The sequence below is a fragment of the Kryptolebias marmoratus genome, linkage group LG12 (assembly GCF_001649575.2).
Source record: "Kryptolebias marmoratus isolate JLee-2015 linkage group LG12, ASM164957v2, whole genome shotgun sequence".
Classification (NCBI taxonomy): Eukaryota; Metazoa; Chordata; class Actinopteri; order Cyprinodontiformes; family Rivulidae; genus Kryptolebias; species Kryptolebias marmoratus.
Genome location: NC_051441.1, coordinates 24237670 through 24264906, shown reverse-complemented (window position 1 = coordinate 24264906; position 27237 = coordinate 24237670). Strand labels below are relative to the sequence as shown.

General features: G+C 40.3%; 2 protein-coding genes across 2 annotated transcripts in view; both read left to right on the top strand.

Annotated features, from left to right (window-relative positions):
* Nucleotides 1-1204: 1204 nt before the first annotated feature.
* On the top strand, nt 1205-16958 carry unc119.2 (unc-119 lipid binding chaperone B homolog 2). Its single transcript, XM_017437249.3, has 5 exons — nt 1205-1601; nt 3689-3802; nt 10715-10805; nt 15139-15311; nt 15809-16958. Exons 1-5 carry the CDS (start codon nt 1343-1345, stop codon nt 15955-15957), a joined length of 786 nt encoding a protein of 261 aa, XP_017292738.1. The 5' UTR covers nt 1205-1342; the 3' UTR covers nt 15958-16958.
* Nucleotides 16959-17977: 1019 nt separating this feature from the next.
* Nucleotides 17978-27237, top strand: part of carm1 (coactivator-associated arginine methyltransferase 1) — a 30540-nt gene continuing 21280 nt past the window's right edge. Inside the window, exons 1-2 of the mRNA XM_017437267.3 lie at nt 17978-18156; nt 26480-26605. Of these exons, the coding sequence (XP_017292756.1) occupies nt 18015-18156; nt 26480-26605 (268 nt within the window). The 5' untranslated portion in view covers nt 17978-18014. The remainder of the gene's footprint in view (nt 18157-26479; nt 26606-27237) is intronic.

Sequence of the window (27237 nt, the reverse complement as noted above, 5' to 3'; positions counted from 1 at the left end):
TGGAGGAGTTTAAGTATCTCGGGGTCTTGTTCACGAATGAGGGGAAAAATGGAGCGGGAGATCGACAGGCGGATTGGTGCAGCGTCTGCAGTGAAGCGGGCGCTGTACCGGTCTGTTGTGGTGAAGAGAGAGCTGAGTCAAAAAGCGAAGCTGGTCACGAGCTTTGGGTAGTGACCGAAAGAACGAGATCGCGAATACAAGCGGCTGAAATGAGTTTCCTCCGCAGGGTGTCTGGGCTCTCCCTTAGAGATCGGGTGAGAGGCTCGGTCATCCGGGAGGGACTCAGAGTAGAGCCGCTGCTCCTCCACGTCGAGAGGAGCCAGTTGAGGTGGCTCGGGCATCTGGTGAAGATGCCTCCTGGATGCCTCCCTGGTGAGGTGTTCCGGGCACGTCCCACAGGGAGGAGGCCCAGAGGAAGACCCAGGACACGCTGGAGGGACTATGTTTCTCGGCTGGCCTGGGAGCGCCTTGGGATTCCCCCGGAGGATCTGGCCCAAGTGGCTGGGGAGAGGGAAGTCTGGGTCTCCCTGCTTAGGCTGCTACCCCCGCGACCCGACCCGGATAAGCGGAAGAGGATGGATGGATGGATGGACAAGAATGCCAGAAATGAATAAGAGAAAAAAACTGTTGCTGTTGTTGCTTATGTCTTTCCTCTTGTTTGTTTTAATGAATTAATTAAAGTCAATTTTAACTTGGTGTAATGTTGTCATTCATTCAACCTTGTTACTTGATGCATTGTTATACATTTTTTGATATTTAATAACAAATATTAACCAAATGTTTGTTGAACTGTATGTAAAGTTTAGAGGATGAGTAGAAACATAAAAAAGCATGATCTAATGTTTATGTTAAAGTGTATTTTCATGATTTATGAAGACCAATTGTACATTAAGTTGCCATATTCTACTTGACAGTCAAATTATTATTATTTAGAATCAAATAAGTCTTTAGTATTATTGTTACATCATTCAGTCTTTTAGTGAATCTCTGTGTTGTTATTTTTAGTTTTATTATCTTTCCTGTAAAACTCATTCAATTGATAAAAGAAGTCCTTCCCATGAAATTATTTTATTTGTTTGAGTTGCACATACGTACTTGAGTACGTACACTCAGTCCCTGGACCAACAGGTGTTCTCTCAGTTCGTGCAAATTTAATTGGGGATTGACTCAGATTAGTAAATCCACATTGACATAATCAGTTTAGAGAGCAGCAGCCTGGCCTGAGGATTATAGTCTATGAAGCTTTATTTGTTTCAGTTTGCAAATAGGCGTTTGTAAAAAGCATCATTCTGATTTATTAATTAGAACTGCCTTAAATACAAGACAGGAGTTTGCATGCCAAATGGAGTGTCAGGAAGAAAACCAAATCGAATTTGAAGATGATGAGTCCCTGACACAGAACGAATGGAAACAGGAGCAGGGAAAGGGAGAGGAAGAAGACAGAGAGATGATGGTCGATGGAGGCTTGGAGGACTGGAACGAATTTATTTCAACAGGGCCAAGTATGGGGGAGGAAGAGAAAGAGGAGGTTGTGACTGAGTGTAGACCAGGTGAACCAGTGACCCCCCAGCAGGTTCTTCAGCTGAACTGTTACACAAAGGGTAAGTCTGATAACAAAGTCAGCATCATCTAAAACAAGGTGGCACATGTGTGGTAGATAACTGAGAAATAAAACAATGATAAATAACTAAAACATTTCTCCAAAAAGGTTGAACAGTACCAATGCAACTACTGCCTGAAACTCCAACATCCATCAACTTCCTTCTCTAAAGCTCATCAGGAATAGTGTGAATTCTGATTCAGCATTCAAGCTGTTTTTATTTGTCTGTACATTTTTTGACATCTAGTTATTTCTGCATACTTTATGCCAATTTAGCCATTTATTTCTCAAAACATTCAGGAGATGGGTGGTATGATTTTTGTTTTTTTCTAACTTTAATTCCTTTCAAAATATTTAACTTTGTTATAAATTTCCCAATAGAAATATATTGAGATCTCTTCAATTACTTAGAAAACATTGTTCTCTTTTAAGTCTACTTCAGTGTACATGCTCTGTTTTTGTCTTCTTATGCTACCAGGTGGTGGTCAGAGGGCTCAGTGGCGTCCGTGTAATGGCAGCCTCACTTCTGTCAGACTGCCCCAGGGCAGCTGTGGCTACAATGTAGCTTACCACCATCAGTGTGTGAATGTGTGGATAGATGGGTGAATGTCTGATTGTAGTGTGAAGCACTTTGAGGTCCTTGGATTAGATAAAGCGCTATACAAGTGCGAGCCATTTACCATTTACTTTTAGCTAGCCTTTTGCTGCCTTTAGCTTCTTTTGATACTTTTAGCTAGCTTTTTTGCCACTGATATCTAGCATTTTGCTATTTTTATGTTTCACTACTTTTAGCTTTAACATTTCAGTTTTAGCTTCAGCAAATTTAAGCAAAGCTGATCAGTACTCAGCATTTATAATGCATTTTTGCAGAAAATGACTTTTTCTAGTTTGGAACTTCCTTGTGTAAGTTGACAAAATGCTGACACTGATGCATAAACTGTAAAAGAAGAGTGACAAGAAACAAAAGAAATGTTAAAGTTGCTATGAGTGTCTCCTAGGAGTTACCATGGTAACCACACACTTGTGTCTGTTACTCCCTCTTAATAAGACAAAAAATAAAGTAGAAAGAAAGCCTCAGACAGTTACTGTAAGTTGCAGAAAGCTCTGATGGTCATTTATGTTTGTTTAATTATCCAAAGTGTGTTATGTAGGAGTTGTAACAAGTTAAAATACCCTTTACTTCGGTTTAAAGATAACATCCTGAGCTCAGATACAATGGAAGTCAATGAGAATTTGGATGTGTGCACTCTGTGGGAAATTAAGAGAAAACCATAAGTCTTATAGCAGTGGGAGAGATTAGGTGGAAAAAAAACAAAAATATCTATGCTTTGATGTACAAACTGTATAAGAAGTGTAAACTTTGTTTGCAAAGATTTGGTAAAGTTTAGACAGCTCAAAGGTTAAAATGTGTAACATCATCACAGCCTAAGTTAAACCTTCTGTGGTAAAATTGTGTAAAAGTCTTTAAAAATAGCATGTAAAGTCCAACTTTCAGTGATCAGTTTAAACTTTGAATGATGTTTCTGCTGTGAAATCTGTCTGAGCTGTAGAGCTCCAAACAGGCCTGGGTTTTACCACTGCTTTTAACAAAACCCCAGCATTGACTATGGGAAAACATTTTGCAGATTTTTAATGAATTTTGACTATGTCGTACTGCTGTGAAAAGTCATAGCATACTATTCCTGATCGAATTGCACTTTTTGATATAATATTTCTGTGTTTTTCCAAAGCTGCGGGGAAAGAAGCAAATCAAAAATTGGGATAGAAACAAAAATTCAATAGTGTATTAGCTTCAGTGCTTTCTCACTGACACCCTTAATTAAAAAGTCACAGACGAAAATTAAAACTCTAAATAATATTTGATTTTGTGACACAAAGGAATAAATGAACAATAAGAAACTATATTTAGATGTTGTTTTCTAGTCACGTTGACTATTTTCTCATTACATTCACTCATTTATACAACTTGTGTATTTTGTTGATCTGAGACACTGAAAGAATAGTCTCTTCATCTCCTACTTTCTGTGCCAGTGTGGTGTTAGAAATGAAACACAAATTTAATGATAGCTGTTGTTGACTATGTTACAGACTACCTGTGTTTACCAGAGGACAATATCTACAATATAAACTTCTCTCGCTTCAAGATCAGAGATCTGGACAGTGGAGCCGTCATCCTAGATATTAAAAAACAACAACCAACTGGTATGTTTTTTTCTTTTTTTTTAATATATGTAGAAATGTTGGAGTTTTTAAAATCTAAACTAGACAGCTGTGACTGTGTTAGAGTGGTGCCACATTTTGAAGAAATTAAAGACAAGAGCAAGCATGTGATCTATGGATATAGTGGATATAGGAAGAGCTCTAAGAGTGATGCAATTGATTCATATAGCACCAATTCACAGCAAAAGTCATCCCAGAGCCCAAGTCCAAATTTAGCTGAAAACAGATTGAGATTCAAAGTACAGTCAGTTCAATCCAAGTACACTACAATACATTCACATACAGTATATGATGTAATACTAATAAGTAAAAAGATATTGATCTAAGGAAGCCAACAGATTGTGTGAATCTTTGCAACCCCCCACCCCAGGAAGAAACATCTCCCTTATAATAAGAAAAAACCTCCAGCAGAACCAGAACCAGGCAGCCATGTGCCTGAGTAAGGAGGCTCTGCAGAGTCCTAAGGGGCAGGCTGTTCCTAAAGTGGGAGTGTCTAACTCAATTACACAGGTTGGACTGGCAAAACAGGAAAATTCAGTCAGGAAGAAGGTGTTCCAAACCAAGAAGAGCTAAGAACCCAAAAAAGAAACAGATTTCAATATCAATATTGTGACATTTATTTAAGAAGGCTTTATAAGTGATGAGAGTTACACAATATTTCATCTATAAAAAGAAATTTCAGAACAATTTGCCAACATAAGTAGACATGTGGATCCATCTGTGCCAAACATTGGATTGCAAACAAGGAAGTGAATAGCAAATGTGTGAATACTGATAGCCTGTTGGTGAAATGGTTCAGTGTGTTGCAAATGATTGTAAAAACCGACCTGAAACTACAGTGGGTGTTTTCATTCTTTGTCTTCTTGAAAGACAAGCAAGTTTGATGGATTTGCTTAGCTAAGCTCTAGCTTGAAAATTACAACCCAAAGTCGGGTGATCGACAGTGTAGTGAACATTTTTAAAGAAAAGCACCTGAAGTACAAACCTTCAGTATTACAGTTCATTGACTTCATGCTAGAAAAGAAAGAATGTTTGCCAGAAGTCATCCTGACTATCTTGAAGAGAAAAGGTAGTAAATTATATGTAAGAGTAAGGTCCTATTCACATATACTGTGCAAACAATATTATGTTTTCCAGCAACAATCTGCTGCTACCCATAGATATTCTGATTATTACATGGTAAAATCATCAAAAGGAACTGGGGAAAATCTGTTCTCTCCATTCCACAACACCAGCTTGGTCATTGAGTTTATCAACGTGTCAGTTATGGCGATCTTCAAGATAATCTGAGTCTTTACTTCAGATCTAGCTGTCGGTTCAGGTTGGTGCTGGTATGGTTGAATTCCTTTAGACATTTCTTTGCATTCTATATAGTCTTCTGCTTCCATTTGCTCTGATAAATAATGCGACTAACCTCGCTCTTTGTCCTATAGCGTTCAACAAACATGAAAATTATCCTGGAAAACTTTAATCCACTCACAGGCATATATTCCACTTTGCCCCAGAAGATCCAGTTAGACTACAGGAAAACAAATGTGTGCATTTTACTAAACATTATTATCAGAACCATAACTCATCATACAGCTTCTTCAAAATAACTGAACTATTATGTTAACATCCAGACAGCTGCTGATGGTGATCTTACTTATTTAGCCAAGATATTTTAAAAAAAACAACAACAATAAACCCCTGCCAAGAGTGAATGTAGCAGTTCTAGTGACATAAAGAGAGTAGAAATAAAATTAGCAAATAAAGAAATGAGAATATTTCATTATCTTTAGTTCTGCTTCAGAAGACGCCCCGGTGGAGGTTTAGCTGTCAGCCAGTCAACAGGTGATGTGCTGGCAAGTGCATGTCTGCTGAGTTTCACTCCCCTCCGATGGGTTGTGGCATACCAAGTGGGTAGAGTTTGTACACAATCTCCATGGGTTTATTTAACAGGGAAACTCCTCCTTCACGGCTCTTCTTCTCTTCTAGCTGGATCATACACTTGCTGACTGGTAAGAAACAAAGCCAGTCACTGCTTTGTTATGAAGCGCTTTTTTTTCCTCTTCCAATTTTATTTCATTTTTACATTCAGTAACAGATGGGATCTCAAACAGAACAAAGTACAGTACTTAAAACATACCCAAGTAAAACAGTACAAATGTAAATAATTACATAAAATGTACAAAATTAATACTGTCTTACAGAAATAGGTAAGTGTAATTTGTCATTTTCTCCCTCTGACAATTTATGCTCAAAGTATGTGTTGTGGGAATCAGTCTCAGCTACTGCCTGACATAATTCAGAGTCAGTCTTAAGAATGGGAGCCGAAACCAGACACAGAGGCAAAGTAAAAGGTAAGTGATTTTATTTACAGGTGCAATAGAGCAAATGCTGGGAAAAGCTGCCAGGATGATCTGAAACGGCAAGGGGGGAGCAAGGTGAGTCTCGGGTACAGGTGTAATCTTGTTCGTAGAATTAGTGTAATGAATAATGTTTCTCTCTTACAGGTTTGGTGAGAAGAAAGGTGTGGAGGTGAAGATGTGTTCACCGGAGATGGTCCAGAAGGAGGAGGATCCGGAATCCAAACGATAGGTAAGTCCACAGGCAAGTGCACTGTGATTTGAACTCTGTGGAGGGAGAGTTCCTGGCACCGCCAGCAGGCGGAGACAGAAACTCTGAATCCTTACAGTACCCCCTCCTCAATGATCGCCTCCTGGCGATCTAGGACGTGTTTCAGGATGGATTCTGTAAAAATCAGAGATTAAAGCAGGGTCCAGTATAAAGGACCTGGGGACCCATGACCGTTCCTCTGGTCCGTAGCCTTCCCAGTCTACCAGGTACTGGAAACCCCTGTCTCTTCTTCTGACATCAAGGATGCGGTTTACAGTGAAGGCAGGATGGTTGTCAATTAGCCGGGCGGGAGAGGGGAGGACGGTAGGTGGGCTTAATGGATTCTGGACCACTGGTTTCAACTGAGAAACATGGAAGGTGGGATGGATGCGCATACTTAACGGAAGTGCTAGACGGACAGTGGGGTTAATAAGACGTTCAATGGGGCCAACTTTCTAGATGCGTCTTTCAACTGAATGTCTTTTGTGGATAACCAAACCCTGTCTCCCACCTTGTACGAGGGAGCAGCTGAACGGTGACGATCAGCACTCTTCTTGTTTTGTTCAATGGTCCTCATGAGTGTACGCTTGGTTTGTCTCCAAATCCTACGGCACCTATGTAGATGAGACTGGCCTGACGGGACAGATCTCAGACTCAAAACTGGGGAACAGTGGGGGATTGTAACCTAGAGATGCTTCGAAAGGTGACTTACCTGTGGCAGCCGAGACGTGGGTATTGTGTGTATACTCTGTCCAGGTGAGTTGTTTACTCCATGAGGAAGGGTTATCACTGGCCAGACATCGAAGGGCGACCTCCAGTTCTTGATTGCAGCGTTCTGTTTGACCATTTGACTGAGGGTGGTACCTGGATGTGAGACTCACCTTGGGTCCAAGACCTTCCAGACTTGAGAGGCGAACTGAGGTCCCCGGTCAGACACCACATCCATAGGAATGCCGTGAATACGGAAGACATGTTGGATCATGAGCTGGGCGGTTTCATAGGCTGAAAGGAACTTGGGTAGAGGGATGAAGAGAGCTGCTTTGGAGAATCAGTCCACTATGATGAGGATGACGATGTTTCCCTGAGATGGAGGTAGGCCAGTGACAAAATCTAAGGCTATGTGAGACCATGGGTGACTTGGAATTGGTAGGCACTGAAGAAGACCTGCAGGGGATCGGTTACTGCTTTTGAATCGGGCACATGTTGCACAGGCTGCCACAAACTCCTTAACATCTGCGGTCAGGGTTGGCTACCAAAAATACCTGGTGGTCAGACTCAACATGTGATTAATGCCTGGATGACAGGAAAATTGACTGGAATGTAACCAGTCCAGAACTCTGGCTCTGACTGCCTCAGGAATGTACACCTTGCCCCTAGGTCCTCCGAAAGGATCTGGATCTGTCTGCTGGGCTTCAGTGATCTCCGTCTCGATGGCCCAGGTGAGGGAGCTGACGAACATGGTGGATGGAATGATGGGTTCCTCTTGATTACGAGGTTTGGAATCGGACCAGAGTCTGGACAGGGCATCGGGCTTGACATTCTTAGAACCAGGTCTGTAGGTTATGGAGAAGTTTAATCGACCGAAGAACAATGGCTACCTGGCCTGGCGGGGATTGAGCCTTTTGGCGGTCTGCAGGTAAGCCAGGTTCTTGTGGTCGGTCCAGATTAAGAAGGAAATCTCTGCGCCCTCAAGCCAGAGCCGCCACTCCTCCAGGGCCAATTTGATGGCCAAAAGCTCCTGGTTCCCCATGTCGTAATTTTCGTTCAGCTGGGGATAGGTGACGAGAGAAGTAGGCACATGGGTGAATTTTACTGTCAGATGGCGACCTCTGGGAGATGATGGCACCGACTGCAGAGTCTGAGGCGTCCACTTCCACGATGAACTGGAGTTTCGGGTTAGAGTGGTGGAGAATGGGTGCAGAAACGAAACGTGTCTTTAACTCACTGAAAGGAGCTTGGGCTTCAGGGGCCCATTCAAAAGGTTGTTTGATGGATGAGAGTTGGATGAGTGGAGCAGCCACCCGGCTGTAGTACCTTATAAAATGGCGGTAAAAATTGGCAAAGCCCAAAAACCTCTGCAGTTGGCATCGGTCGGAGGGGATGGTCCACTCAGCCACCGCTTTCGTCTTTTTGGGGTCGGTTTCATAATAACCTTGTCCAAAAATAAATCCCAAAAACGTTACCGAAGAGACGTTAAACTCACATTTTTCAGCCTTCACGAAGAGTTGATTCTCATGAAGCCTCTGTAGGATTGCTCATACCTGCTGCCGGTGGTGAGTGGGATCCTGAGAATAGATCTGAATGTCGTTTAAATATACAAAAACAAAAATATTCAGAAAATCTCTTAGAATGTCATTTATGACGGATTGGAAAACTGCAGGGGCGTTGGTGAGTCCGAAAAGCATTACCAGATACTCAAAATGTCCAAGGGGCATCTTGAAGGCTGTTTTCCTTTCATCTCCCTCTTTTATTCTCACCAGATGGTATGCGTTGCAGAGATCCAGTTTGGTAAAGATTGTGGCTGAATGTAGTTGGTGGACAGAATCAATTAATGGTAAGGGGTATTTATTTTTTTACAGTGATCTGATTGAGACCACGGTAATCAATACAGGGACGGAGAGTCTTGTCCTTCTTTTCTACAAAAAAGAAACCAGGGCCTACAGGAGAAGTGAAAGGACGAATTATACCAGAAGACAATGACTCTTCGATAAAGGTTTTCATGGCCTCCCTTTCGGGGCCAGAGAGATTAAACAGATGGCTAGACGGAAGTGGAGCTCCAGGTAAGAGCTCGATGGCACAGTCGTAAGGTCTGTGGGGCGGTAGTGAGAGAGCCTTGGCTTTGCTAAACACTGGGGCCAGATCGTGATACTTGGGTGGAACTTTGGATAGTTCTATTTTCTCAGAACTATCTGAGAAAACTAAGGCAACAAAAGAGTTTATGGACTTTATCTCTTAGTAACCCAATTATGTAAGAGATTTTTGAAGCGTCATCAAAAAACGACTGTGGTGATCGGTAGAAAACCAGAGAGCATTGTAAAAGGAAACAGACAAACAAAAGCTGCCAGGATGATCTGAAACAGCAAGGGGGAGCAAGGCGAGTCTCGGGTACAGGTTTAATCGTGTTCGTAGAATTAGTGTAATGAATAATGTTTCTCTCTTACAGGTTCGGCGAGAAGAAAGGCGTGGAGGTGAAGACGTGTTCACTGGAGTCCAGGAGGAGGAGGATCCGGAATCCAAACGACAGGTAAGTCCACAGGTAAGTGCACCGTGATTTCAGGTGAGCAGGTATTTACAAAACTGAGTAGCTAGTCCTGAGGCAAAAGAGAGAACAACAAGCAAAGGGTTAACATAGCTGTGAGCTTTCGGAATCAGTGGTCTTAGGCTGAGATCCTGACCCATATGGCGCAATGCTCCAGCGAAGATCTGGAACCAGACAGGGGCTTAAATGCAGGTGCAGTTCATCAGGGAAACAGGATGCAGCTGTGGAGGGAGAGTTCCTGGCACCGCCAGCAGGTAGAAACTCTGAATCCTTACACTGCCACACAAATTTTTTGTACATCTGTAAAAATGATTTAACATATTTGTAAAATTAAGCTGAACATCCATCCATCCATCCATCCATTCTCTTCCGCTTATCCGGGGTCGGGTCGCGGGGGCAGCAGCCTAAGCAGGGAGACCCAGACTTCCCTCTCCCCAGCCACTTGGGCCAGCTCCTCCGGGGGAATCCCAAGGCGTTCCCAGGCCAGCCGAGAAACATAGTCCCTCCAGCGTGTCCTGGGTCTTCCTCTGGGCCTCCTCCCGGTGGGACGTGCCCAGAACACCTCACCAGGGAGGTGTCCAGGAGGCATCCTCACCAGATGCCCGAGCCACCTCAACTGGCTCCTCTCGACGTGGAGGAGCAGCGGCTCTACTCTGAGTCCCTCCCGGATGACCGAGCTTCTCACCCTATCTCTAAGGGAGAGCCCAGACACCCTGCGGAGGAAACTCATTTCAGCCGCTTGTATTCGCGATCTCGTTCTTTCAGTCACTACCCAAAGCTCGTGACCATAGATGAGGGTAGGAACGTAGATCGACCGGTAAATCGAGAGCTTCGCTTTTTGGCTCAGCTCTCTCTTCACCACGAAGCTGAACATATTTTTTATTATTAAAAGTTAATCAGTTGTAGAAGTGCATCCAGTGATTAATTTTGAAAAGCAGACGATAACAGCAAACCAAACAATCAAAAGCTCTATGTGAAGGGTGCAACTTTTTATTGTCCAGTTTGTTAAAGTTTTCCTTGTTTGTTTGTCTCTGCAGAAATCCAGGACATCATTGACTGTGATCCGAACAGATTTATTCAGTATTACTTCTCCCCTGCATTTCTGGCCCTCAGAGAGATCGGAGCTACGTAAGTTTCATAGTAGCTATATTAATAAATCTTGATAGTAACCCATTTTACACCGCATGATGTCAGATTTAATAGATGCTGCAGCAGAATGCATCACAAACATCTGACAGAAGCTTCAGCCCAATAATAAATACAAAACAAAAGACAACACTTCTATTATCACTTGTCGCCCAAAGGCAAAGGAGTACAATAATGTTTTTGATCGTGTTTGTGTGTGTGTGTGTGTGTGCATGTGCGTGTCTTTTAGCAAACTATCTTATGAACCTCTGAATAAATTTTAAATAAACTCTCATAAACTATTTATTGAATGCACATCTACAACTGGTGGCATGGTGATGCAGTGGTTAGAGCTGTTGCCTCCTGCCTGCAGCCTTTTTGTGTGGAATTTACATGTTCTCCACATGCATGTGTGGGTTTTCTTCTGGTACTCCGGTCTCCTCCTACACACCAAAAACTTAAAACATGCATGTTAGGTTAATTGGTAACTCTAAATTATCCCTAGGTGTGAGTGAGAGAGTGAACACTTGTTTGTCTCTGTGTGTCCCTGTGATGGACTGGAGACCTATCCAGTGTGTCCCCCGCCTCTCACTCAGTGACTGCTGGAGAAAGAACCCGCTCCCAGCAACCTGGAAGGGAGAAATTCAAAATGAATAAATAGATGGATTCCCAACTGATAAACCTCTGGAGTCGGTCCAGTTCAGATTGGCCACCACCGCCAACAAGAAAACAAAAACTGACTGTAACTCAGTCAACTTTATAGATATTGAGCTAAAGTTTGCCAAGCTGCACCAAACACACTGAATCTATGTATTTGGTACAGCACACAAAGACTCAGTATCTATCTAATCTACCTGAGCTAAAATTGGTAGTAGCTGAGAGTTATCCTCAACACATTCTTTAAACATGGCATCTTGCAATAAGTGCATGAGACTGCACACAATGCTATATTCAAGGTTTGATCAAAATGGCTACAATTTACCTCAACATTTGTAAAGTTGGCTGAGTTAGTGCCATTTTTGTGTTTATGAAGGTCAGTTGGCTGTGGTGGCCATGTTTTTTTTTTTTAAAAACGTGTCCTGTCCAGCTGTGTGGCTCAGAATTGTCATCTGAATGTCAAGGTAAGGCCCAACAGATTTGCTTTCACAAGCGGAACATTTTGGTTTTCGCCATTATGTTCCTCTTGGTATATGAAACTTTTTTTTTTTTTTTTTTATCACTTTATTTTTATTAACATTTTCAGAGTGGACTCACCAAAGAAAGTAAAACACAACATAGAAATGATAATAAGCAGACAATACAGAACAACCAAAAACAAAATAAAAACAACACATTAAGGGGGATTCTTAACTGAATAGTACAAAATACAAGGGGACGGCATATCTTAATTTAGTCCTGTAACGTTGATGTGACATTTGTCCATTTTTCCCATTTGTCCTGGCATTGCTCTTCTTGTGTCCTCAGTCTGTGTGTTAGAATCTCCATCTCAAATAGCGAGTTCACCGTTTGTGTCCATTCCTCTATGGTGGGAGGCTCAGATTGACACCACTTCCTGGTTATTACTTTTTTGGCTGCTACCAACAGAATTTTGAACAAGTAACAATCTTTATTAAGTACAACATTTTCCGAAAGACCTAAATATAAAACCTGACTGGTCCTAGATATTGAATATCCCAGTATTGTTACAATCTCTTTGTGTATTTTGTCCCAGAACTGTGTAATCCTGGGACAAAGCCAGAAAATATGCGCGTGATTAACATTAAGCGCTCCACAATCTCTCCAACATGGTTGAACTCTGGATTTGAATTTACTAGTAATTTTGGGTGTTATAAAAAATCTGATTACATTCTTCCAACAGTATTCTCTCCAGATTCTGGAAGAGGATGTTGTAATTTGGGTCTTCCAGATATTCAGCCAGTCGTCTTCTGTTAACAGAATGCCCAGTTCCCTTTCCCATTTTGTCTTAATTTCCAATGTGTTAGTGCCTCTATTTTCTAACAAATATTTATAAAGTAAGGATACTGTTCTGTGCTTTTTACCCTTATAGATCTCAATCAGCATTTTAACAATCCCATTTTCATTTGGGTCTATTTTATGCTTTATCTCTTTGTTATAAAAGTCCCTTAATTGTAGGTATCTAAAGTGATCTTGAGTCCTTAGAGCAAACTCTTGCTGTAGTTCCTGAAAACTTTTAAAGTGTCCATCTTTAAGGACTACACTTAGTGCTGTTAGACCTCTTCCCAGCCACTGTTTAAATTGTAAGTCTTGAATAAAATATTTATTATAGGCTGGCCACTGTATCAGACATAAGTGTTTCTCTAATTTGCATTTCCTAATTATGTATAACCATTTACCCAGTGAGAATCTAGTAACGGTATCAACAGTCCTAAGTATACTCTTGGTGGCCTCTATATCTCCAATGATACTTCGCAGTCTACCTTGGACTCTTTGTTCGATATTTTTCCATTTTGCGTCATAATTTTTGTCACTTATATTCATTATGGGACTTATTTGGGTATATGAAACTTTATTAGAAATTGCTTTGGGTTTATTTCAATTGTAATGGACACAAAGATGAGAAAGAAGAAAGACAATGAGGAAAAGAGATGGAGGAAAAGGTTTGAAGAGAAAAAGCATAGAGATAAAACAAGTCAACACCCTTGAATTCTGCCACAGGGCCTGCGGAAAGAGAAAACAAAACAAAGAATCCACAACAACAAAACGTATATGCAGTATATGATGATAATTATAACTTCAATGGAAAGTACACAGAGCCAGGTAATACAAGAGGGTATTTAGTGACAACCGCAGCCCAACCAAAGGTGTATCTGACAGACACCTGAATCTAGATATGTATCTATAAGGTTTCTCCTTAAGAATATTTGGTAGTGAGTGTGGGGACCTAGATCCACCGCCCCAACCTCAGGCGCCCCGCCGCATCCCACCCCCCATCACACAACAAGCCGCAACAGTAAGGTAGCAGCCCCGCACGATACCACCCCAGCCCCATATGGAACTGCAACCAAGCAGGCACCACTGAGCCACACAACCACGCCGAACCCCCAACCCAATACAAGTACAGGATCAACTCCGCCGCCAAGCACCCCCGGCAGGAGATCTGCACCCGGGACCAACAGCCCCCACCACACCCCCTCAAACACATAAACAAACCCTTGTCACCATCCCTGCGACCTCAGCCCCGGGACAGCCATCTTGAATTAGTTGAAGTTCATCAGTTTTAGATGTACTAGATTAAATGATTAATGTCTGTGACTTTCATTAAAGTTCATGCAGTGGTTCATGAAATACTTTGCTAACAAATACACCAACACACATACACAGGTAGAAACATTACCTGCCTTTCACCTTTCAACATCAGGGGATAAAAATACAGTCTATGAACAACATGATTAAAGTGAAGCTCATCTCCTGACTAGTTTAAAACAGTAAACAGCAATTAGTGAGAACAAGCCAAAGCTATACTGTTAGGGGCTGGGCAAAAAGTTTGAAATGACCTGAGCAAAGAAAAAAAATAGTTTTATCTTCTGCATTTCAAAGTAACTAATGACACAAGGTCCAATTTAGCTTAGAAAAAAGAACAGCCATTTCGAGAGGTGGAGGGTTGTTAAATTCCTGCATTTCTCAGCTCAGTGTTTTGGGGGGCCACACTACGACTGCAGCAGATTTGGTTTATTTTAATAAAACTATTTTATCCACCGGTCTGCTTTCCTGTCAGACCTCTGCAGCTTGGTCTCCCTTCAACATATCCTGCGATATCTATCACCCACTGCCGTCGGCAAAGGCAATATTGGTTTTGCCCGTCTGTATATGTGTGTGTGTGTTTGTCTGTAGTGATAGTAAAATATCTTATGAACCACTGAACAGATTTTACTGATTTACTGTTCTCTCAGAAAAATAATCACTGCACGTACTTCTACACCTGATTAACCTTCAGAGTCAACCCAATTCAGCAGGGCTGCCTCAGCTAATTAACATTAGCCAACACAAAAATGGCTTTAACTTCCTCAGTTTTACAGATATTGAGCTAAAGTTTAGAGTGGTAGAAGTTGAGAGTCATTAAGAAAAAAATTCTGAGATCACACAAAACCTCAATTAAAGGTTAAATCAATAGCTATAACTTCAATGAGTCTAAAACTCTAACATTAAGGCGGCGAGTGATACGCTCTCCTTTAAGAAGTGCTAGGCCTTTTTTCCTGCTGGAATGTAAAGTGTCTGATATGTTCATGCTTTGGCTCGATGACCACTCTGAGAATATTGAATGTGTGTGAAATGTTTTTGTTGTGTTTGACGTGTTTTATTGTGTGTCTTCTCTCAGGGTGGAGTTCACTGTGGGCAGCAGGGCTTTAAACCATTTCCGTCTGATCGAGAGGCATTTCTTCAGAAACCTCAATCTCAAAACTTTTGACTTTGAGATTGGCTTCTGCATCCCACACAGCAGAAACACCTGCGAGCACATCTACTGCTTACCTGACCTGGAACCACACATTGGTACGATTAAATATTGATGCTAAATGTCCATCTACAGCTCATTAACTTTTGGAGTCACTCCAATTCAAGATGGCTGCCAAAGCTAAATAGGCAAAAACAAAAATGACTATACTTCAGCCAATTTAGCATGGCTGCTACGGCTAATAAACCTTAGCAAAGACAAAGTTGGCTTTAACTCCATCAGTTTTACAGATATTGAGCTAAAGTTAAGTGTGGTAGTAAATGAGAGTCATCCTCAACACAAACTCTGAGCAACAATAGGTCTTGTGAGATCTTTCATGAGATCAAATAAACATTTTGAAGGTTTGACTAAAACAGTTACAACTCCCCTCCTTCTTAGCATGAGATGATCTTAGTCTAAAGCTCTGACATTAAAGGGGCCAGGAGTCGTACATTATTTTTAAAGAATAGGCCTTTAATTTGTTTTAATGAGATGTAGCAGATCTTCTCAAATTTGACGCTGTCTGTCTCATTCTTAACTTTTTCTTTTTTCACAGTTGAAGACATGATTGCCAACCCATTTGAGACTCGCTCTGACAGTTTTTACTTTGTCAACAACAGGCTCATCATGCATCACAAAGCCGAGTACTCCTTTGCCGCACAAACAGAAGCTAACAGTGGGAATAACATGGACAGTGTTGGATAGTGATGTGCTAATCTGTTTCCATTTTGAAAATGAATAAAATGTTATTTTGATTATGTTAGCATTACAAAATCATCACCAAGTTTTGTTGTCACTTATCAGAATAGAAAAATGGTTAAAAAACAAAAACAAGTAGACTTCTATTCTGCAGCTGACGACGTTTTGCTTCTCATCGGAGGAGCTTCATCAGTTCAAAAAACGGAGAGTGTGGAGTTCAAGCTTTTAAAGCTGAGGAGAGTGAGGGTAATCTGCATGTGAATAGCTTACATAACATCTTGGCTTTAAAAGCTTAAACTCCACACTCTCTGCTTTTTGAATTGTTAAAGCTGCTTGGATGAGAAGTGAAACATCTTCAGCTACAGAATAGAAGTCCAACTGTTTTTTTTTTTGGTTTTTTTTTTACCTTTTTTGGATTTACCATGCCCTGGATGACTGAGAATCTACTCCAGCACATTTATCAGAATTTTTAGTCTTCACAGGTGTTAACTCTAGATAATGGGTGTCAGAGTTGAAGGGAAGAGTAGTATATGGTGTGACTTTTGCTGCTGAATATGTGAAATAAAGCAAATAGATTTTCAATGAGTAAGACATATAAATCAACTGTACTTTCTAGCCAACCAGGCTACTCAAAGCACTTTACAACACAATCTGTGCCCTCATTTACCCATCCACACACATTCATACAGCACTCTACTACATCTCTACAAAGCTAATCTGAATAAATAATTTAAAAGAGACTAATCAGTACTTTAAACTTCATTAATACACCAGTAGGGCCAATGTGACTGCATACTTATGGAATTCAACCTCTGACTCTCTCATTGGAGGACATGTATGTGAAGTAGGGTAACCAGTCAGATGTCACATATATTGATCTGATTCTTTTGACTCTACACTTTCATGTATGGAAGAACAATTCAATTCAGTTTATTTATATAGTACCAAGTCACAACAAACCTTGTCTCAATGAACTGTACAAAAACATGCACATATATTATAAAATCTAATTAGTAAAAGTATCTATCTAAGGAAGCCAGCAGATTGCGTTTAATCTTCACTTCATCACAGTCTCCCAATGTGTCGTGTTTTAACACCAGTACGTTAAATTTGAATATATTTTTATGACAATTAAAGGACTGATTTTTGCTTTCAACTGTTAATTAGCTAACTACAGTATATGCACTTTAAAACTCAGGATGGATTTCCATGCAAATCTTAATGTAACTAACTGAATTAGGAAAAGATTAAATCAGTACAAAATGGAGAAGGAATGTTTTGTTTTAGATTTACAGTCTTCTTGTTTTTAAATAAAATCTACAAAATTGTGAATGAAAAACAAATGTTTTAGAAGGTAAATTCTCTAGCTTTTAAACTTTTTGTTCAGAAACAAAAATATAAGTAAAGAAATGGTATTTTCTGTTAAAATGCAATATGAGTGCTGCTGAATGACTGGAAATTAGCTGAAACTGTGTTGGTAAAGTTAAAAGAAGCAAAACACTAGCTTGAAGTAGTAAAACACTAGCTGAAATAATCAAACACTAGCTACAAGGAGAATGACACTAGCCAAAAATACCAAAAGGCTAGTTAAAATCTAAAAGTATCAAAATGACACAAAACAAACAAATAAACAAAAATAATGAAGTGATAGCTCCCATCTTCTGAATGAGTTGAACATTTTGATAAATAAATGACTAAAATAGCACAAAGCAGATTTAGAGTATAAAACTGTACAGAAAGATAAACAAGAGAACAATAATGTGAATTAATCAGAAAACACAATAACTGAATTTGATGGAATAACGTCCTCAATGAAAGTGTAGTAGAGGGAGAAACAAGTATTATCCATAAACACATTATAGTATACTATAATATTCATATTATAATATAGTTCATATATACAGTCTATGGTACTGAGTCCATGATGATAGTATCGATCCAAGACCAATAACGCGGCTGGTATCGCTATCCGGATCGATCCGCACACCGCCGGCCTCCAGCAGAGAGAGAGCAGTGCGCGGCTGGATGAGCTCCATCGACCTGCCTCCACTTCCACATCGAAGATGGCGGTCTCTGTGTTCCGCGGCGTGCGGCTGCTCACAATTGGAGACGCAAACGGAGACATACAGCGACATTCAGAGCAGCAGCCGCTGCGATTAGAAGTGAAAACCTCACAAGATGCTGCCCTTATCAATCTCTCCAATGGTGAGTTTTTCTGGTTTATTTTAAAAGCGGCTCTGTGGATGGTCGGCCTCCGTAAACTGCTAACACACACATGCTAATCTGGCCAGCAGTAGCGTTAGCCTGAAGCTTCTTGGGGCCACCTTACCTCCCCCTGCATGTCACGAGGGAGCCCATAACTAAATCTTTTGTCGGTCGATAAAGATCCGTAAGCTAGCTAAGTTTAGGTTGTTAGTGCCCGCGGAAAAGTTTACCTCTTTGGATAAAACTGCTAATAACAGACAGCGTAGACCAGCCTCATCACTAAGGCAGCTATTAGCTAAATATGTACTTAATGCTAGTTAAACAATACCATTAGCCTGGCTTCGACACCGACGCGCCAACACTCAGCATTCACTGCGTTTTTAGTTTTATTAAAATGTTTTTCACCACAAGAGTAGAACCGGTTCTTTTGTGAATGAATTGGTCTTGTTCTGACCCGGTCGAGATTTAAGTCTTGAGGTTCAATTATCCGCTGGGAGTTGATAGCAGAGAGCCGGGGGACACCATCACCCCCCCCCCCCCGACCCGCCTAGGCGGACCGGACTCCGGACGGACGGTCGGTGGAACCAGCCGCCTCGTTTATCGTTCAGACTCTCTGGTTCTGTGAGACGTACCCAAACTTTAACGAGCACCTTTGTGTAAAAGTACTTTTTTCTGGAGGTGGTGGCGTAGCAGGGCCGGGCCCTCATTGTTTATGTGTTCATCTTTGTTCTCATTGAACAATAGCAGAACCTCCGGAGTTCTATCAGAGAAAGCTGTTTCACAAGTTTGTCATTTGTTGTTCTGCTTAGCAAGTGCTTCGTTTTTTATTGGTACTCAGTATGCTAGTTTTTGTTGCATTATCTGTACTACATGAAACACTGTGCAGACTGTAGATGTGATCTGAAAGGTATGAGAGTTTCAGGTTGGGAGGAAAGATTATTTTTCTGTTTAAAATAAAAACCTTCTGTTTTCATCCAATAGTGATGTTAAACTCTGGACAAAAGCTCCACATGAGGGTCTGAGTCCAGTTTAAACAATGATCCTTGTTAGCTGGGTGTGTTCACACAGGGATTCTCTAGATTTTTATAAGAAAATTAATAATTTGAAGAATAGGTTTTATATATATCATTAGGTAAAATTTCAAGATCTACACTCCCCACTAAAAGTCAGGAACAATGAGGTTTTTTTCCTTTTGCTGCAGACTGAAAACATTCAGGTTTGAGTTTAAAAGACAAACATGAGACAAGAGAGCAACACCTCAGCTTTTATTTCCAGGTGTCCGACATCTAGGTCGGATACATAACTTTGAAGATGGAATTATTTGTAACACAATGTTTAGGTGAGCAAAAATATTGGATCAGATGAGAATTAAATTTTATTCACTTGGATCTATTTAAACATCTAGTTTGCTGCAATAACTGCATCATGCCTGTGACCCACTTGCATCACCAAGCTTTTACATTCTTCTTCTGTGGTGCTTTTCCAGGCTTTCAGCCTGGTTCAGTTGTTTGTTTTGGGGGTTAGTCCCTTCAGTCTCCTCTTTAGCAGATCAAATGCAGCTCTCTAGGGTTTAACTCTGGAGATGAAACCTTCCACTTTTTGCTCCTGATGAACTCCTTGGTTGTATTGGCAGGGTGTGTTTTGGATCATTATCTTGCTGCAGGATGAAGGATCTCCCTGTCAATTTGGCTGCATCTTTAAACTGTCAGAACAAATGTTTCTGCGGACTGTTGAACATTCTTCAGTCTTTCCATCACTGTGGTAAACATTCATGTTTGTCTCATCAGTCCAGAAAACTTTGTCCCAGACTTTTGAGGCTCGTCTCTGTAGTCTTTGGTTGGTTCCAGTCTGGTCATTCTGTTCTTCTTGGTGGTTTGTATCTTCTGCTCTAGTCTCTGTACTTGTCATGATGAAGTCTTCTGAGAACAGAAGATGGTGATCTCTTCACTCCTGCCCTCTGGAGGCTGGTGCTGAAGCCACTAATAGTTGTTTTAGGCTTTTTCTTCAAAGCTCTCACTAATTTTCTGTCATCAATTGGTAGTGTTTTACTTGGTCTACATGCCTGACGTATGTTATTGAGTCCACCACAGTTTTTTTTTTCTTCAGGAGTTTATAAATGGTTAGACTGACTCTGACCAATGTTTGTGCAATGGCTCTGATTGATTTTCTTTCCTCTCTGTTTCACGATTGGTTGCTTCCCATAACCAATGTGACAGAACACACCTGGTTTCAACAGTTCTGCTCACCTTAAAATGTGTTCTTTGGTTCAAATCATGGCATCTCTTAAGTTGTTTATCTGATCCAGATGTAAACATCTGGAAATAAAAGCTGAAATGTTGCTGTCTCGTCTCATATTCATCTTTTTATGTCAACCCAAATGTTTTCAGTCTGCAGCACATTGATCTTGCTGCTCCAGTACTTTTAGAGAAGAGTGTATTAGCCCCCCTGTTTGTAAAACTTAGTTCCTAAAAAATTGTATCCCAGTAAAATCTTCATAGTGTAGAGCAGGACTATTCAGTTAAATTGCTCAGGGGACCACAATTACTGAAAGCCAACAGCTCAAGGGCTGGACATCAGGCAAAATTTTGTCTTATTTTAAATGAACTCCTCGGTGGGCTGGATGTGGTTCCCAGGCCAACAGTTGAATATCTCTGTTGTCGAGCTTTAATAAAGATCAGAAAAATAAAAACAGTCTTGTTTTTTTCTTGATATTGTGGCCATGGAGGATCTAATCTGATATCTAATTTAAAACACCCAAAAGGACCTGACAACAATAAGTTTATTTAGTTTTTATTATCCTGGAAGACCTGCAATTTCTTGTAATTTACTAACAAATGTGACAAAGCAAGACAAGTTTCAGTGTAAAGTTTTGTTATTAAACTCAAACAAAATGAGTCCAAACCTTCTTTGGCAACTCTTGATCTCTTCTTAATGCTGGCATCTGGACGTTAAATGATCATCTTTGGTTCAGTTTCATTGGTCCTACTTAGGTCAGATTTATACATTAGTGTTTTTTAACATGTACAGTATATAATAGTGCTGGGCGATATAACGATACATATTGTGGGGATGATAAAAAAGTTTCTATCGTCCCCACCGTATATTTTGACAGCATTTAAGTCATAAGTGGTGAAAGATGGAGACGCATGAAGTATCAAACCCGGGGTCGCAACAAGTAGAGACAGCTAGCAGGCAGCCCAAGAAGAAAAGACTTTTACCAAAACCAGGGGGACGTCTGTGATTTGGTTCAAGAAGTCCGACACGGAGCAGAAAAAGGTAATATGCTAACTCTGCTAATGCTAACGCTAACTCTGCTATTAGACTGTTTTCTCATGTGACGCCAACACAACAAACCTCTTCTATCACTTAGATAAAAGAGATCACTTTTACTTTTTGTAAAAGAGCCGGGGAAAGTTGCGAAAAGGAAAACTATAGCCGGCTGAAGATAATGGAGTCTGTTGTCATACATACATATATATTGCTGCACTAAAATGCAGCAAATCTCATTTGTGAAAGTTCAGTTAAATGTCACTTCGAAATAAAGCTTGAAAAAAGTAAGAAATTAGATTTTTTTTTAAATATTTTTCAGAGAATAACTGACAACGTACGTAATTGGGGTATATCGTGATATATATCTGTTATCGTGATATAAAATTATCCATATCGTGATATAGGATTTTTTCCATATCGCCCAGCACTAGTATATAAATATGTTTTTGTGTCTTTGTATAACAGATTTTCTGTCATTTCATCTGTATATTATCTTTTGTCTAGCTGTAAAGACATATCTTAGACAAATCTTCTGCAGGCTTCACTGCAGCATCTGGAATCAGATCAGAGCTTTTTAAGCAGCACTTTCAGGCTGCTGTGAGCAAAATATGCATGAATGCATGCAAGTGTTCAGTGCTGCTCCTTTAATGTGCAGGTTTCATCCTACAGTCAGCCAGTCCTCTTATTTGTTAGCCACTGCTTGATGTCAGCAGATTCAGGTATATTAAGTCCAATCCTGTTTCTTTAAAACAAATCGGCTTTATTGGATCCTTTAGGATATAAATACAATTGTACATTTTGGATACTTTATACCCAGGTCAGAGAATATTTGTACTGCTTACCTGATCATTTTAGCACAAAGACATTAAGGAGCATTGGGTACATGTCACATTATTAAACAGACAACACTGATGTCAAATTTAGGATTGTTTCAGTGCTGGGAAAACTGTCTCTGGTGTAAACGTGCATGTGCAGAGCAAAAATCCAGCTGTTGCTAATAAATAATGCAGCACAGATGATCTTCTCAGTGAGTGTTAATGCATCAGGAATCAGAGACAGACATGTCTGAAAAAGAGAGGATCTTGGAATCTCTATTGCTTCGAATTCCTGAAACTCTTCAGTTCAAAGGCAGAGAAAGAGTCAGGTTTATTTTTAGATAAGTGCAATGTTCACCAGACTAAAAAAAATAGGATTAGGAAAAAAAAAGAAATGGGCTGGGTTATTTTAACTAAACATTAGCGTAATTACAGCTCTTGGTGAGGTTGCTGTTCTGTTTTTAATAAAAAGCTTAATTCTTTTAAACACACAAAGAAAGATTTGCTAAATTTCTGTTTAATAAAGTAGGAGATGTATTTTGAGTCCACAGCTCTTACTGGACTGCAGGAGTTTTAGTTTTTTTTTTTTTTCTCTTGATCATGAGCACAAATTTAGTGCCACAAACCTTTCTACATTTTTTCACATCAAATCCACAAACTTTCAACTATTTTACTGGGATTTCATGAGATGGACCAACACAAAAGTAGTACAGAATTGTGAAGTGGGAAGGAAAATAATGCATTGTTTACAATTTACTTTACAAATAAAACTCTGAAAATTATAGGGTTTATTTATATTCACCCGCTTTACTCTGATATCCTGAACCAAAAATCCAATAGGTAAGGAACTTAATGAGTAAACAGTCCACCTGTGTGTAATTTACCATCAGTATAAACCCAGCTGTTCTGTGGGCCGCAGAGGTTTGTTACAGAACATCAGTGATCAAACAGCATCATGAAGACCAAGGAACAAACCAGACATGTCAATGATAAATTGTTAAACTTTAAATCAGGATTATGTTATAAAACAATATCCTGAGCTTTGAACATCTTACAGAGCTCTGTTCTGAGGGGGCAAATAGAAATGCATGTAGGCCTTTCGCGATAAATGATAAATAAATTAATTGCATTATAAATTAAAATGAGATCAGTAATTTTCATTTATCGACAATTTAGTTAGCAATTTAGTTTACAGACTTAATAATCCATATTGTTTTGGTTGAATGTAGTTTTCATTTATTTATTTATTTATTTTTGTATGTAGTTTTTATTCAAGTACATTTTTTGTTAATGGAGACTGAGAGTCCATTTTATTTTTGTTTTTTGTTGTTTTGTTTATTTTGTGTTCCAGTGTTAAGTGTTCTTTTGAAAGTAAAGTTTATCAATCTTTGGGAGGATGTACTTGCAATATTATGTTATTATCATTACATTAGTTTAAAACGGCCTCCAAACAATATTATCGTTTATCGCAATAATTTCTGAGACAATTAATCACCCAGCAAAATTTGTTTTAGTGACAGGCCTAAATGCATGCAACACTTTTCAGATTTTTCCTCCACTTCACAGTGATTCCCTACTTTGTGTTGGTCAGAGTCAGTTTGTTGTAATGTGATAGAATGTGGAATAGTTCAAAGGGTATGAACACATTTTTTAGACTCTATACATTTTTTCTGGTTCCTGACAGGTGTAAGACAGATAGTAGCTGTTCCTGTGTCTGACTGATTAGGTTGACTCACAGTAAAGTCACATTATGAGGCAGAAAAGCTGACAAATACAAGAGTCTGTTTATGTCCCTGCCAAAAAAGATTTCCTTCTGCACGCTGAAGAAAGTTAATATTGAAAGTTAAACTTGCTGCTTTCTTGGTTGTAAACAGAAGACAGGTCCATAAAGACAGCCTCACCACTGCACTGCTGGAACCATCGTAGAAGTGGTTTATGGTTAACACTGTCAGGGGAGCATGTCTTTTATGGTGTTGTACTGTTTTATTTCTGCCCTGTGTTAAATCAAGAGAAGATTAGTTGGATAAGAACTGTGTTTGAGCATAATGATTTGTAATATATATGTCAAAAACGCCCCCATGCTATTAAACCTGTATAGCTCATCAGATCTTAAAAAAAGATCTCAGTTCAGGTCTCTTGAACTTCTATCAGCAGTGCACGTGTTTGAGAGGGAAACTCTCTCAGGTTTGTGGTTGGCTCTGTAAATCTAAAACTCTGCTCCCAATCTGTTAATAGATGCTGGATTAACTCTATGCTCAGCCTGCTTCCTTTCAGTGTTTTCCTGTCTGCAGGACTGTTTACACAGGAAGATTTTACAGGATCCGATTTGTGAGGCTTCCTTGTGTAACAGGATGTATGTTAGGGCAGTTCAGTGATAGAAAAAAAACTTGCAATGTATGATGTTATTTAATATTGCAGTATCATTGTCCTCACTCCTCACATGCTCTTTTGTCATTGTTATGAACTGGAAGAGAATGAACAGGAGGAACAGACCGAGCCAAATTCATAACAAACTCCTGTGTGTGTGTGTGTGGGTGCATATATATATATATATATATATATATATATACACATACACACTAATTGGCAATCAATGTCACATGCTGGTGTGCAAATGGAAAAGACAACAGGTGGAAATTATTGGCAATTAGCAAGACACACTCAATAAAGGAGTGGTTCTGCAGGTTGGGACCACAGACCACTTTTCTGTACGTATGCTTTCTGGCTGATGTTTTGGTCACTTTTGAATGTTGGTGGTGCTTTCACACTCGTGGTAGCATGAGAAGGACTCTATGACCCACACAAGTGGCTCAGGTAGTGCAGCTCATCCAGGATGGCACATCAATGCGAGCTGTGGCAAGAAGGTTTGCTGTGTCTGTCAGCATAATGTTTAGAGGCTGGAGGCGCTAACAGGAGACAGACCAGTACACCAGGAGACGTGGAGGAGGCCGTAGGAGGGCAACAACCCAGCAGCAGGACCGCTACCTCCACCTTTGTGCAAGGAGGAACAGGAGGAACACTGCCAGAGCCCTGCAAAATGACCTCCAGCAGGCCACAAATGTGCATGTGTCTGCACAAACGGTTAGAAACTGACTCCATGAGGGATAGTATGAGGACCCGACATCCAGAGATGAGGGTTGTGCTCACAGCCCAACACTATGCAGGACGCTTGGCATTTGCCAGAGAACACCAGGATTGTGCTCTTCACAGATGACAGCAGGTTCACACTGAGCACATGTGACAGACGTAACAGAGTCTGGAGACGCCGTGGAGAGCCATCTGCTACCTTAAACATCCTTCAGCATGACCGGTTTGGCAGTGGGTCAGTAATGGTGTGGGGTGGCATATCTTTGGAGGGCTGCACAGCCCTCCATGTGCTCACCAGAGGTAGCATGACTGCCATTAGGTACCGAAATGAGATCCTCAGACCCCTTGTGAGATCATTTGCTGCTGCGGTTGGCCCTGGGTTCCTCCTCATGCAGGACAATGCTAGTCCTCATGTGGCTGGAGTGTGTCAGCAGTTCCTGCAAGATGAAGGCATTGAAGCTATGGACTGGCCCACTCGTTCCCCAGACCTGAATCCAATTGAGCACATCTGGGACATCATGTCTCGCTCCATCCACCAATGTCACGTTGCACCACAGCCTGTCCAGGAGTTGGCGGATGGTTTAGTCCAGGTCTGGGAGGAGATCCCTCAGGAGACCATCCGCCACCTCATCAGGAGCATACCCAGGCGTTGTAGGGAGGTCATACAGGCACGTGGAGGCCACACACAATACTGAGCCTCATTTAGATGTGTTTTAAGGACATTACATCAATGTTGGATCAGCCTGTAGTGTTTTTCCACTTTAATTTTGTGCGTGATTCCAATTAACCTCCATTGGTTAATAAATTTGATTTCTATTGATGATTTTGTTGTCAGCACATTCAACTTTGTACAGAACAAAGTATTCAATGAGAATATTTCATTCATTCAGATCTAGGATTTGTTATATGAGTGTTCCCTTTATTTTTTTGAGCAGTGTATATACCATCTATGATTCAATATAGTATATATTAATACATATGGTTTATGACTAGAACCACATTATGAATTTTCTTGTTGTCAGCATTTTAGCCAGCAATGCCTACAGTATATATACCTAAATGTATCACCTATACATTTGATCTGTCCTGAAAACATACTAAACCGTGACTTGTTTGAGAAGTGCTAATAAATCCTGACTCTTTCTTTGCAGGAGAGGATACGAGCGTTTTCAAGTGTTCGGTTTCTAGGGAGACGGAGTGCAGCCGTGTGGGGAAACAGTCGTTCATCATCACTCTGGGGTGCAACAGTGTCCTCCTGCAGTTCTCTTCACCTGCAGGTACACACAGACCTGAGTGTTCATCGTGACTGTCTTCATCCTGCTTTGTTACATGTGCTGAGGTTCCAATGACCCCAACACTCATCGAAAGCTGGAAATTTTTATTTGGTGCCAAGTTGTGTGAAACATAAAACCTCGTTTTGAACATGTTAAGGCTTATTAATCAGTTTGTTTTACTCATGAGGGCTTAATTACCTCACATTTTCAGCATACTTCTTAGTTTTTTTGTTTTTTTTTTCACTCAAATCTTTATTGGTGTTTTTAACACATATATAGAACAGTAAATGAACAGAAGGAAAAAAAAAGGAAGAACGAAAAACAGAGAGCCGCCTATTAATATGATTTGACAGTTTTACAATATTGGTATATATGTTTTTTTTATTATTATTTTGTCCTCATTCTATATTTGAAGCCTTATAGAGGTTCCATTTTCCCATTTTCCCCGCAATTGTGCCTCTTGTAACCTCAGCACGTGTGTCAATCTTTTCATTAAGTATATTTCTCCTATGATTGTTATTCATTGAGCTCTTGTTGGCGTTGTTTCCTTTCTCCACTTCTTGGTGATTGCTTTCTTGGCTGCTACCAGCAGTATTTTGATCAGGTAGTTGTCAGGAGTGGTCATAGTTTTTTCT